This window comes from Ascaphus truei, chromosome 7, assembly GCF_040206685.1.
Source record: "Ascaphus truei isolate aAscTru1 chromosome 7, aAscTru1.hap1, whole genome shotgun sequence".
NCBI classification, from domain to species: domain Eukaryota; kingdom Metazoa; phylum Chordata; class Amphibia; order Anura; family Ascaphidae; genus Ascaphus; species Ascaphus truei.
In genome coordinates this window covers 41029427-41041209 of record NC_134489.1, presented here as the reverse complement: position 1 = coordinate 41041209, position 11783 = coordinate 41029427, and the positions used below count along the sequence as shown (strand labels likewise).

General features: G+C 51.9%; 1 protein-coding gene across 1 annotated transcript in view; it reads right to left on the bottom strand.

The window, feature by feature from the left end:
* LMNA (lamin A/C) overlaps positions 1-11783 on the bottom strand; it is a 51600-nt gene continuing 39817 nt past the window's right edge. The window contains exons 8-13 of the mRNA XM_075607921.1: positions 11118-11337; positions 9361-9468; positions 6655-6774; positions 5195-5296; positions 4191-4457; positions 1-3308 (exon numbers count right to left, since the gene is read on the bottom strand). Of these exons, the coding sequence (XP_075464036.1) occupies positions 3279-3308; positions 4191-4457; positions 5195-5296; positions 6655-6774; positions 9361-9468; positions 11118-11337 (847 nt within the window). The 3' untranslated portion in view covers positions 1-3278. The remainder of the gene's footprint in view (positions 3309-4190; positions 4458-5194; positions 5297-6654; positions 6775-9360; positions 9469-11117; positions 11338-11783) is intronic.

The following is an 11783-nucleotide window of genomic DNA, read 5'->3' as shown; positions in this document are numbered from 1 at the left end:
GTGGGTGGAAGGGTACTTTATTCAGAGGAAATCTGCACAGACATTTGCATCCGATATGAAAGTATAATATGAACTAGAAAGCAGCGAAAGCAGAAAAATACAGACGCCAGGCAAGGGAATACAGACAGGAGCAAATAGGCACCCTAAGGCACTTAATTCCCTTGTCATTCTTAGGCACTTAAGTGCACGTCTCCCAATAGATACATTTTATATACTTTTTACATTTATTTTTTACAATTCGTCACCTGCAACATCCTCATGTCCCTGCTCTATATCAGGGCGCATCTTAACCCCGTCAGTACTGACAGCCGTGCAACTGCACGTCGCTCTGCCCCTAAAGGGCCACAAATGCAGCTCTATTCTTTTCCATGTAACCTGCGAATGTTAACCCCTTCACTGCCAGAAAGTTCTGCCAAGCAAAATGTGTCCCTGTTCCCGTGGCAGGAAAAGCAACAACAACCCTCCGACCACTTCCAGGCGCTTGAGAAGCGGAACAAGACTTCTCGTAGTAAGAACACAGGCTGGCGTTGCTCTACAGAAAGCAGCGCGACTAGTGAGGAATCCCAGCACTGCCTACAGGTTACAATCAGGGGTAGCCAACTGCAGTCCTCAAGGGCCACCAACCGGTCAGGTTTTCAGGATATCCCTGCTTCAGCACATGTGGCACAAATCGAAGATTGAGCACCTGTGCTGAAGCAGGGATATCATGAAAACCTGACCTGTTGGCGGTCCTTGAAGACTGGAATTGGTCACCTCGGTGTTACATATTTAAGGGATCTGCCGACACCGAAACAGGACATACCCACATCTCCATCACTGCACTAGGTGTGTGCGTGCCCGCAGGCATTTCTGTAACATTTGCACGATACATAGTTACCGGGTGCAGACTCTACCAGGGCAGCGACCGGCTTTGCAAAACCTAAAAAAAAAAACACACAGACCCTACATTCCAAAAGCCCCCCCAAGCTGCCACGGGTGCCCCAAAAACAGGAACGGCACTTTTTATTTTTTTAATCTTTGATACATGGTGGGAGTTGTGCAGCCGGGAGAATTTGAGAACAGACCGTTTCCTCACAGTAGTGACTGAACTGAATAATATAAAAATAGGCAAAGCAAGAGGAAAAAAAAACAACAAGATATATAGCAGCTTAGTGAGTAATTGTACCTGATACTCAGCATGGAACACTAACCCAAGAGTTCTCAACTCCAGTCCTCAAGACGCTCCCCCCCAACAGGACAGGTTTTCAGGATATCCCTGCTTCAGCACAGGTGGCTCAATCAGTGGCTCAGTCGGAGACTGAGCCACTGATTGAGCCACCTGTGCTGAAGCTGGGATATCCTGAAAACCTGTCCTGTTGGGGGGGGGGGGGACGTTCTTGAGGACAGACGTTGACAACCCCTGCACTAACCAATTTAAAGCTTAGCGAAATATACAAATACATTGGGGATAAGACTTCTCTACTCTATTAATACGACTAGTAGGCTTGTCATGGAATATGCACGAAAAACAAAAACAAACATTGACCGTCCTGTGTCATCGAGATTCTGAAGCGCTGTAAAGAACGTGGCTCTGCCGGCCACACCAGGACCGTGACATTAGTAGCCGTGACCCTTTGTGCTTAGCCAATGAAATCCATTTCCATCTTTACCAACATGGCCCCTGTAACGTGTAACGCTCCCAATTAGGAATTTGGCGCTTGGAAGAATATAGGAACATGGGGGAGGTGGGGGAGGGGTTATTCCTAAAACCACAACAGTGCAGGTCGGAAACACTTGGGCGTTTAATGGGAGATTGTGCGATGGTGTCCCGATCGGCACTACTCCAGTTCAATGAATAATCCCCCGAGTCAGGTGTGGTCTTGACCCACTCCACACCGTGTGTAAACCTGAAATATTAACGGAATAACATACTACAAAAGCACCAATCCAGTCCTAAAAATCACACCCCCCCTCTTTATACATGATTGCATTAAAGAGTTTGGGCACATTTACTAACCTATGCTAAGCAACATAGCACCTAGACCTTAAAGCAGCAATCTCGCCCAAAATGTCTCTATTACTTTAAATCCATGGGTTCCCAGGAGCGGATTTGTGGACCCCCTCTCCCCTCCCTTGTTTCGGAGATATTTGTAGTTTTGAAATATGGCTGGAAGGTCACGAATAGAAAGTTGTAACTGTCCATTGAGGCCGCTGCTGGTACCGCGAGAACCCAGAGGTCAGGAACCACAGACTCAGTGAGACACCCCGCTTCAGGTCATTAAAAGAAGGGGTGGGGGTGGGGGGCAGACTGCCGCTGTAAAATGAATGTGCTGTACAATTTAGTGTTGCTTAGCAAACATGGCCCTAGGAGAAATAGCTTCTTTTTTCTTTTTTAAAGTTGTCCTAAATGGTACAACGCAAAATTCTCACACGGATCATCATGTTTGTCATCAGTTATTATTATTATTATTATCTATCCCCGCTGTTTCGGCCAAAATATTTTCTTCACTTTTTTTTTGAACACAATAAGGTTTTACATTTTTTATATTTTTAGAATGACAGACAATTTTTGGCATTTTTCTGTACCACATTTAGTACATGTGTTACGCACGGTGCCCCCCTCCCCTTTGAGGTTTCAGCTAAGTGCATTTGTAGGTGATTGGTCTAAAGGAGGAGCCTTTCAAGGCCAGCAACAGGTCAGTTTTCAGGATATCCCTGCTTCAGCACAGGTGGCCGACCAAGACGGGGCCTCTGAGCCACGTATGCTGAAGCAGGGATATCCTGAAAACCTGACCTGTTGGTGGCCCTGGAGGACAGGCTTTGCCCACCCCCGGTGCACACACTTTACTTGCTTTAAGTCAAGAAAGGTCAAATATATTGTAACCCCTTCACTGCCGGAGCGGACTTCATCACATTGCAAAGAAATCCCCCCGACAGGTTTATCTGCAATGAGTTAGTACCAGAGAGAATGTATGCCAGAATACGGTGACCATCGGTTCCATAGCCCAGCCTCCCGCACCTCTGCGGTACCCGAGAGCCGGGTGAGGACGCCCCGCGTCCGGGAGGGGGAGTCTCTTTGGTTTCATTAGCAATACAGACAGATGCAGAGAATGCAGAATACCAAAAAAAAAAAAAAAAAAAGTCACGCGTGGCATTTTCTTCTTTATAAAAAATTATTGCCGTAGAAAATAAAACTTCCGTAGAAAACAGGAAAATAAAGCATCTCTGCTTCGGTGGGATTCATTTCTTTTTGTGTGTTTTGTTTTTTTAACTTGGCTTTGTAGTTGGACTATATTGGGTTACATTATACTGCAATTCTGCGGAGGCACCTGGGGCAGGAGAGAGGGGGGGGGAGGGGAAAGAGGAAGGGGGGGGGGAAAGAGAGAGGGGGAGAGAGAGGGGAAATGAAAGAGAGAGGGGGAGAGAGGGGAAAGGAAAAAGAGGGGGAGAGAGGGGGGAAAGGAAAGAGAGAGGGGGAGAGAGGGGGGAAAAGGAAAGAGAGAGGGGGAGAGAGGGGGGAAAGGAAAGAGAGAGGGGGAGAGAGGGGGGAAAGGAAAGAGGGGGAGAGAGGGGGGGAAGGAAAGAGAGAGGGAGAGAGGGGGGAAAGGAAAGAGAGGGGGAGAGAGAGGGGAAAGGAAAGAGAGGGAGAGAGGGGACAGAAAAAAAGGGAGAGAGGGGAAAGGAAAGAGAGGGAGAGGAGAAAAAGAGAGAGAGAAAGAAAAACACATTTAAATACTTTGCTTACATTTCATACTTGCTGCCCTATACTAAGCCCTATTTCCAAGAACCTAAAAGTAGTGATACTCCCAGGTTGTTGGGTTACCATAAGGTAATGTCAAATCTTACTGTGGTGCCCGCCTGGGGATAGCCAGATATCGGATCAGAACTCTAGGATTTATACGTCACGGTAATGTTGGGAAAAGTGGCTGTTATGTTGGCGCTCCCAAATCTGCACTTTAAGCCCCATCATTTGTCCTGAGTAATAACCACCCTGCCCCGTGTCCCAGTTCCTAGCAGGGAGATTTGGGCGGTAAAAGGAAGGCCGGTTCTCCATCTTCCAAGAGAACGCATCTGAAACATGTTACGCTTGGCACGGGTCATTTTATTTGGCTGAGATTTGGTGACACCGGAAATCCCCTGGTTCCTGCTATTTGTGACGGTGCAGGGGCGTGTGACGCCAACGGCTTTTAACACCGCGCCGGGGCACTCACCTGAGCACGCTGGCTGGTGTTGCCCAGGATGTAAGATCTGCTGACCAGGCTCTCTCCGAGGCCGCTCCCCCCGCTGGTTCCTCCGGTGCTGCGGTAAGTCCGAGTGATGGTGACATTGGACGCCGAGGAGCCGGAGGACGTGGCGCCCACGCCGGAGTTCTGAGTGCCCCCTGCCCCTTTGTCGGCCGGCTGCCCGCAGGTGGTGCACACGATCGTGCGGGAACGCAGGTTGTATTCAGCAGGGTCTCCAGAGGAGTTCTGCCCACCCTGGGATGGGAAGAGAGGGGCGAGGGATGAGCGCTACTTACACCCAATACTTTTCTGGTCTCTGGCAGAGAAGGTGTTAAATACGTCAGCAGTCGTCATCACATTCATTATTATTCATAATTAAAGTACAATGGTTGGCTGCTCCAATGAGCCTGCAATGTAATATTATAGCCGACACATTGAGATCGTTACTTCCCAAGGTCACCTTGGTTTACCACTTCAGAGGCCAGTCTTGAGCACTAAACCAGCGGTGCGCAAATGGGGGGGTGGGAGAATTTGTAGTGGGGGCGCAGGTAGTTAGAGGCCCCGCCCTCTTTCCCACAGCATTTTAATTAAATGCCGGGGGAGGCATGAGGCCCCTTTAACTCACATACCTTCTCTCTGCGGGTCTTCGGCGACGCGGCGTCAGGTCATGAGACGTCATGGCAACATGCATCAAAGGACGTGGCGGGGTCACATGACCCGCCACGTCATTTGACGCCGAGTCATTGGGAGAGGGGGGGGGGCGCAGACGCTGCGGCTCCCGAGCAGGGGGGCGCAGCTCAAGAAGTTTGCGCACCGCTGCGCTAAACTACTCTCCACTACCACGTTCATGTCTCTGCCGACAGATATTGTTACCCCGTTGGGGCAAATCCCTTTTGCTTCATCTTCCAAGTGTAAAGTGAGTGGTGGAGACTGGAATAGAAGCAGCACCTTAACCACTACACCGCCGGCTCCTCTGCTCGGTCAGGACTTACGTGGTGATGATGGTGGTGGTGAAGTGTCACCTCGTCGTCATCATCGTCATCGTCATCATCTTCAATGACTACACTGCGCACCAGCTTCCGCATGGCGACTTCCTGCCAGAGGGGAAGGGAAATGTATCAAGAGACTCATTTTGTTCCCAGCTTCAAGTAGACGCACAAAATGATGACAAATTGAATGTGATACATCTCATTATAATCTGTGCACCATGTAACTCCCCCCAACTCCTCCTACTGACTCTCCCCAAGGTGCAAGCTGGGGCAGACACGCAGAATGTGATACATCTCATTATAATCTGTGCACCATGTAACTCCCCCCAACTCCTCCTACTGACTCTCTCCAAGGTGCAAGCTGGGGCAGAGACGCAGAATGTGATACATCTCATTATAATCTGTGCCCCATGTAACTCCCCCAACTCCTCCTACTGACTCTCCCCAAGGTGCAAGCTGGGGCAGAGACGCAGAATGTGATACATCTCATTATAATCTGTACCCCATGTAACTCCCCCCCCAACTCCTCCTACTGACTCTCCCCAAGGTGCAAGCTGGGGCAGACACGCAGAATGTGATACATCTCATTATAATCTGTGCACCATGTAACTCCCCCCAACTCCTCCTACTGACTCTCCCCAAGGTGCAAGCTGGGACAGAGACGCAGAATGTGATACATCTCATTATAATCTGTGCCCCACGTAACTCCCCCCAACTCCTCCTACTGACTCTCCCCAAGGTGCAAACTGGGGCAGAGACGCAGAATGTGATACATCTCATAATAATCTGTGCACCATGTAACTCCCCCCAACTCCTCCTACTGACTCCCCCCAAGGTGCAAGCTGGGGCAGACGCAGAATGTGATACATCTCATTATAATCTGTGCACCATGTAACTCCCCCCAACTCCTCCTACTGACTCTCCCCAAGGTGCAAGCTGGGACAGAGACACAGAATGTGATACATCTCATTATAATCTGTGCACCATGTAACTCCCCCCCAACTCCTCCTACTGACTCTCCCCAAGGTGCAAGCTGGGGCAGAGACGCAGAATGTGATACATCTCATTATAATCTGTGCACCATGTAACTCCCCCCAACTCCTCCTACTGACTCTCCCCAAGGTGCAAGCTGGGACAGAGACACAGAATGTGATACATCTCATTATAATCTGTGCACCATGTAACTCCTCCCAACTCCTCCTACTGACTCTCCCCAAGGTGCAACATGTTTTATTTCTGTAAAGGGGGTTGCCATGGTAATGTCAGACTGCACTGGGCCCCGGGGAGAGATCCATGTTGACCTCCTGGATGCTTAATATTTAAACCGTTTACCTCTCCTGGACAGAGTGGCAGATTTTGGATGTAAAAAAAAAAAGGTGTTGAAAAGAGCAAGAGGAGATCTCTTAAAGTAACAATGCAAAGCAGACGCGTGCAGGCTGCTGGTTTAAACAACAGGTACCAACCTCTCCACTGGAGGTCAGGAGAGCCGTGCGAATGCTGTCCCCAGATCCCCACGAGTTCTGCGCCTTCCACACCAGGTCAGTGGGAGGGCTGTTCGTAGCGCCGGCTCCTGCTGCCCAGATCTGAGGAGAGAGAGAGGTGATCTTTGTAAGGCAGAGGTTCTCAACTCCAGTCCTCATGGGACATCAACAGGACAGGTTTTCAGGATATCCCTGCTTCAGCACAAGGTGGCTCAATCAGTGGCTCAGAAAGGACAGATACCTCTCGCTGAAGCAGGGATATCCTGAAGAGCTGACCTGTTGGCAATATAGTCAGCTCCTTGTAACCTTGAACAAAGTAACTTTATCTCCCTGTGCCTCGTGGTGGCAAAATTAGATTGTAAGTTCTATGGGGCAGGGACTCGTGTCTGCAAAATATTATGTGCGGCGCAGCGTACGCCAAACAAACAAATGGTTATTAATAACCAGCAGAGGACCATGGCAGTGCTCTGCCAGCAGATGGTGCTCAAGGTCAGCGCAAGGTTGCAGTGAGAGCAGCGTGTGGAGAGCTGGCCTTGTACGACCAGTGAAACTGTATCTGGGATAGTGCCGATGGGGTCGGAGGTTACAATACGCCGACATGCCCTGGCTACAAAATATTGAAAAAGTTGCCAAGTTCAGGAATCATTCACCTCGGTGTGCGCAGAGGGAGGGAGAGAGGGAGGGAGAGAGGGAGGAGGGGAGACAGACTGAGGAGGGGGGGGGGGAGACAGACTGAGGAGGGGGGGGGGGTGAGACAGACTGAGGAGGGGGGGGGGGTGAGACAGACTGAGGAGGGAGGGGGGTGAGACAGACTGAGGAGGGGGGGGGGGTGAGACAGACTGAGGAGGGGGGGGGGGTGAGACAGACTGAGGAGGGGGGGGGAGACAGACTGAGGAGGGGGGGGGAGACAGACTGAGGAGGGGGGGGGGAGACAGACTGAGGAGGGGGGGGGAGACAGACTGAGGAGGGGGGGGGAGACAGACTGAGGAGGGGGGGGGAGACAGACTGAGGAGGGGGGGGGAGACAGACTGAGGAGGGGGGGGGAGACAGACTGAGCAGGGGGGGGGAGACAGACTGAGGAGGGGGGGAGACAGACTGAGGAGGGGGGGAGACAGACTGAGGAGGGGGGGAGACAGACTGAGGAGGGGGGGAGACAGACTGAGGAGGGGGGGGAGACAGACTGAGGAGGGGGGGGGGAGACAGACTGGGGGGGGGGGAGAGACAGACTGAGGAGGGGGGGGAGAGACAGACTGAGGAGGGGGGGGAGAGACAGACTGAGGAGGGGGGGAGACAGACTGAGGAGGGGGGAGACAGACTGAGGAGGGGGGGAGACAGACTGAGGAGGGGGGGAGACAGACTGAGGAGGGGGGGAGACAGACTGAGGAGGGGGGGAGACAGACTGAGGAGGGGGGGAGACAGACTGAGGAGGGGGGGAGACAGACTGAGGAGGGGGGGAGACAGACTGAGGAGGGGGGGAGACAGACTGAGGAGGGGGGGAGACAGACTGAGGAGGGGGGGAGACAGACTGAGGAGGGGGGAGACAGACTGAGGAGGGGGGAGACAGACTGAGGAGGGGGGAGACAGACTGAGGAGGGGGGAGACAGACTGAGGAGGGGGGAGACAGACTGAGGAGGGGGGAGACAGACTGAGGAGGGGGGAGACAGACTGAGGAGGGGGGAGACAGACTGAGGGGGGGGGGAGACAGACTGAGGGGGGGGAGACAGACTGAGGAGGGGGGGAGACAGACTGAGGAGGGGGGGAGACAGACTGAGGAGGGGGGGAGACAGACTGAGGAGGGGGGGAGACAGACAGAGGAGGGGGGGAGACAGACTGAGGAGGGGGGGAGACAGACTGAGGAGGGGGGGAGACAGACTGAGGAGGGGGGGAGACAGACTGAGGAGGGGGGGAGACAGACTGAGGATTTTACGTTCTTCCTAACTACCAATTAGAGTGTAAGCTCTTCGGAGCAGGGACTCCTTTTCCTAAATGTTACTTTTATGTCTGAAGCACTTATTCCCATTATGTGTTATTTGTATTATTTGTTATTTATATGATTGTCATGTGTATTACTGATGTGACGCGCTATGTACAGTAATGGCGCTATTTAGGGAGGGATTTAACGTGTGTGTGTATAAATAATAATAATAATAATAATAATAATTAATAACATGTTCTTGTATAGCGCTGCTAGTTTTTTACGCAGCGCTTTACAGAGACGTTTTGCAGACACAGGTCCCTGCCCCGTGGAGCTTACAATCTATGTGTTGGTGCCTGAGGCACAGGGAGATAAAGTGACTTGCCCAAGGTCACAAGGAGCCGACACCGGGAATTGAACCAGGTTCCCCGGCTTCAAACTCAGTGCCAGTCAGTGTCTTTACTCACTGAGCCGCTCCTACTCCCTTTCCGCTGTCCCGGCATAAAGCCACAAACACACATTTTATAGATAAGTTATTTGCATGCAGTAATCTGTTCGTGTTACTGAGCCTCCATTGGGAGGGGGGTCTCCTGTCTGGAAGCCCCTCTCTCCCGCATGGACACAGTGTAGCAAAGGAAGTAGACCTATTAGTAGATGCCGGATATTCCCGGATGTGCCGGAGGAGTTGGACGCTATAGGCGTTTCGGGCCCTGACAGGATTTCCCCTGCGTGTCCCGGTCTAATCCCGCGCGAGGGTTCTGGACGCCACTCACCGTCACCACCTGACCCGCTTTCAGCGTGAACCTGGGAGGGAACCGGTATACGATCGCGGTTTCCTCGCCGATCTGACGCTTTATCTGCCAGTTCCCCAGACTCTGGTCCTGTAACACAACCAAGAAAGGGTTAAAGCATCTGTCGTGTAATGTCTACTGCTCAAAGAAAAACCGTGAAAGCGCTCAGCCATGTAACGGCTGTGTTACAAGGGAGAAATTCAGGCTTTTTAAAGTTATTCTTATTGTTTATTTAACATCAGTTTGAAGCAGATTGTCTCCACGGCTGAACCCCATTAATTTCAGCACTGGGGACCCCCTGCTTCCCGTGATACTTCAACTGCGTAGGAGGCACCGGTATCACAGCAAAGTTTAACGCTCCCACGTCACGCCGGCCAATAGGAAGCCGCACCTGATGATGTCACGGCTTCCTATTGGCCCACAGGCGGCGAGAGCTTAGAAACTCCGCCGTTACGTGATCCCTGCTAGCGGAGCGGCTGCCGGCGCCCCCGACGGAGGTCTGTATCTCCGTAAACAAGGGGTCCCCCGGAGCGGAAACGATCCGAGTTCAGCACCATACAGTAGATCTCCTGCTTCAAAGCCATGTTAAAAAAACATATGTAAAATCACAGACAGAAAGGAGGTAATCCACACAGGCGGTTTCAGTGGAACAATTCTTTCATAGTGCAACATATTTGGTTATTAGTATAACAGGTTTAGCGATGTAAGCCCCACTGCCCATAAGTAAACAAGAACCGACCCCAGAGAACGCTGCAATGGTTCCAATGTGGCAGCAATCAGGGTTCTATTACAATTTCATGATCGCGGCAATTTGCAAGCGTCCCCTACAATCATATGCATGTATTACCAAAGGGAGAAAAACCAAACACGTTTTAGATTGTAAGCTCCCCGGGTCAGGGCTCTCCTTAGTTACTGTGTCTTCACACCTCCATCGTATTAAGATGTGGAATAGGTTACAAATAAATGCTAGTAACAGCGATACAACTATTCGGCTTTCAGAAATAAATAACTCCTTCGTTAAAACTGATTCATTGCGCGTGGAAGTGCGACACCGGGTTACACCGGGTGAGCAATGTTCATGGTGGAAGCTGGACAAAGTAGCGCTACAGTGAACATATGCGTAAACGTCGGGGTAAAAAACGCGGGACTTTTTATATTTATGCTACAAAAACGCAAAGGGAGCAAGTATTTGTAAAGTAAATAACGGGTGGTTTAAAAATTAAAGTGGCACTACGTGGATTATTCAGTCAGGTCTCCCGGCTGCAAAACTAGTGTGGCCAGTAATGCGGAGAAAACAGCACCAGATTCAAAGAAAGGGAATCCTATTCAAAGTGAGCGGGGTCTTTCCTGCGCAGTGCCAGGTGGTTTCCGAAAACTCCCTATTGGCGACACTCCAACTAACCCATCCCCCCATTAGCATCACTCCTCCCCCCCCATTGGCAACACTCACTCTCCACTCACCACCCCCCCCCCAATCTGCAACACTCCCACCCCACTCACCACCGTCCCATTGGCTACACTCCCATCCCACTCACCTGCCCCACACTGGTGACACTCCCGCCCCTCTCACCTCCCCCTATTGGCGACTCCCAAACCACTCACCTCCCCCTATTACCGACACTCCCATACCACTCGCCTCCCCCTATTGGCGACACTCCCATACCACTCACCTCCCCCTACTGGTGATACTCCTGCCCCACTCACCTGCCCCCCACTTGCGACACTCCCACACCACTCACCTCCCCAGACTGGTTCTTCAGACGCACAAACTTCCCATCCAGATCCACCTCTTGCACCGCCACTTTCCCGCTGGTCCGGGCATGGTGGGAGAAGCTGGTACCCCCAGATTCCCGGTCTTCCAGCTTCCTCTTCTTGGAGGAGCCTTGCGTGGTGGTAGAGTGCACCCCGCTGGTCCTAGCGGTCCTCTTCTGAGAGGTGGGGCTGGGGGAGAGCCGGAGCCTGCAGAAGGACAAAGCAGGAGGTCTCATCTCCATCGCTACCCATCAACCTGCCGCTATCAATGTTTGTATCGCGGTGCCGCGGAAGAAATGTATCTGGTGTCAGATTGCACCGGCTTCCATGGGACGCGGATTTCTAAGGCACGGAGCTCACACCTGGGGGACACGCACGCGCCAGGGGGCATAGGTCCAAATGTCTGGGTCTAGGCAAAGTCTAGTCTGACATCATTGGAGCTGCGCATAATGCGGTGACCACTGTAAGCAATTAAGAGGAAATTAAGGGCATAGAGGAATGGAATAGACAAAGCGTGGGGCGCGCGGGGAGTGTGGCGCAGCACGGCAGGGGGGGGCAGAGAGGAGGGAGGGAAGCCGCTCACATGGCTCCTCCCTGTGCGCACACACACCCCCATGGATAAACTGCGATGGCACTAGGGGGATGGAGTGTCA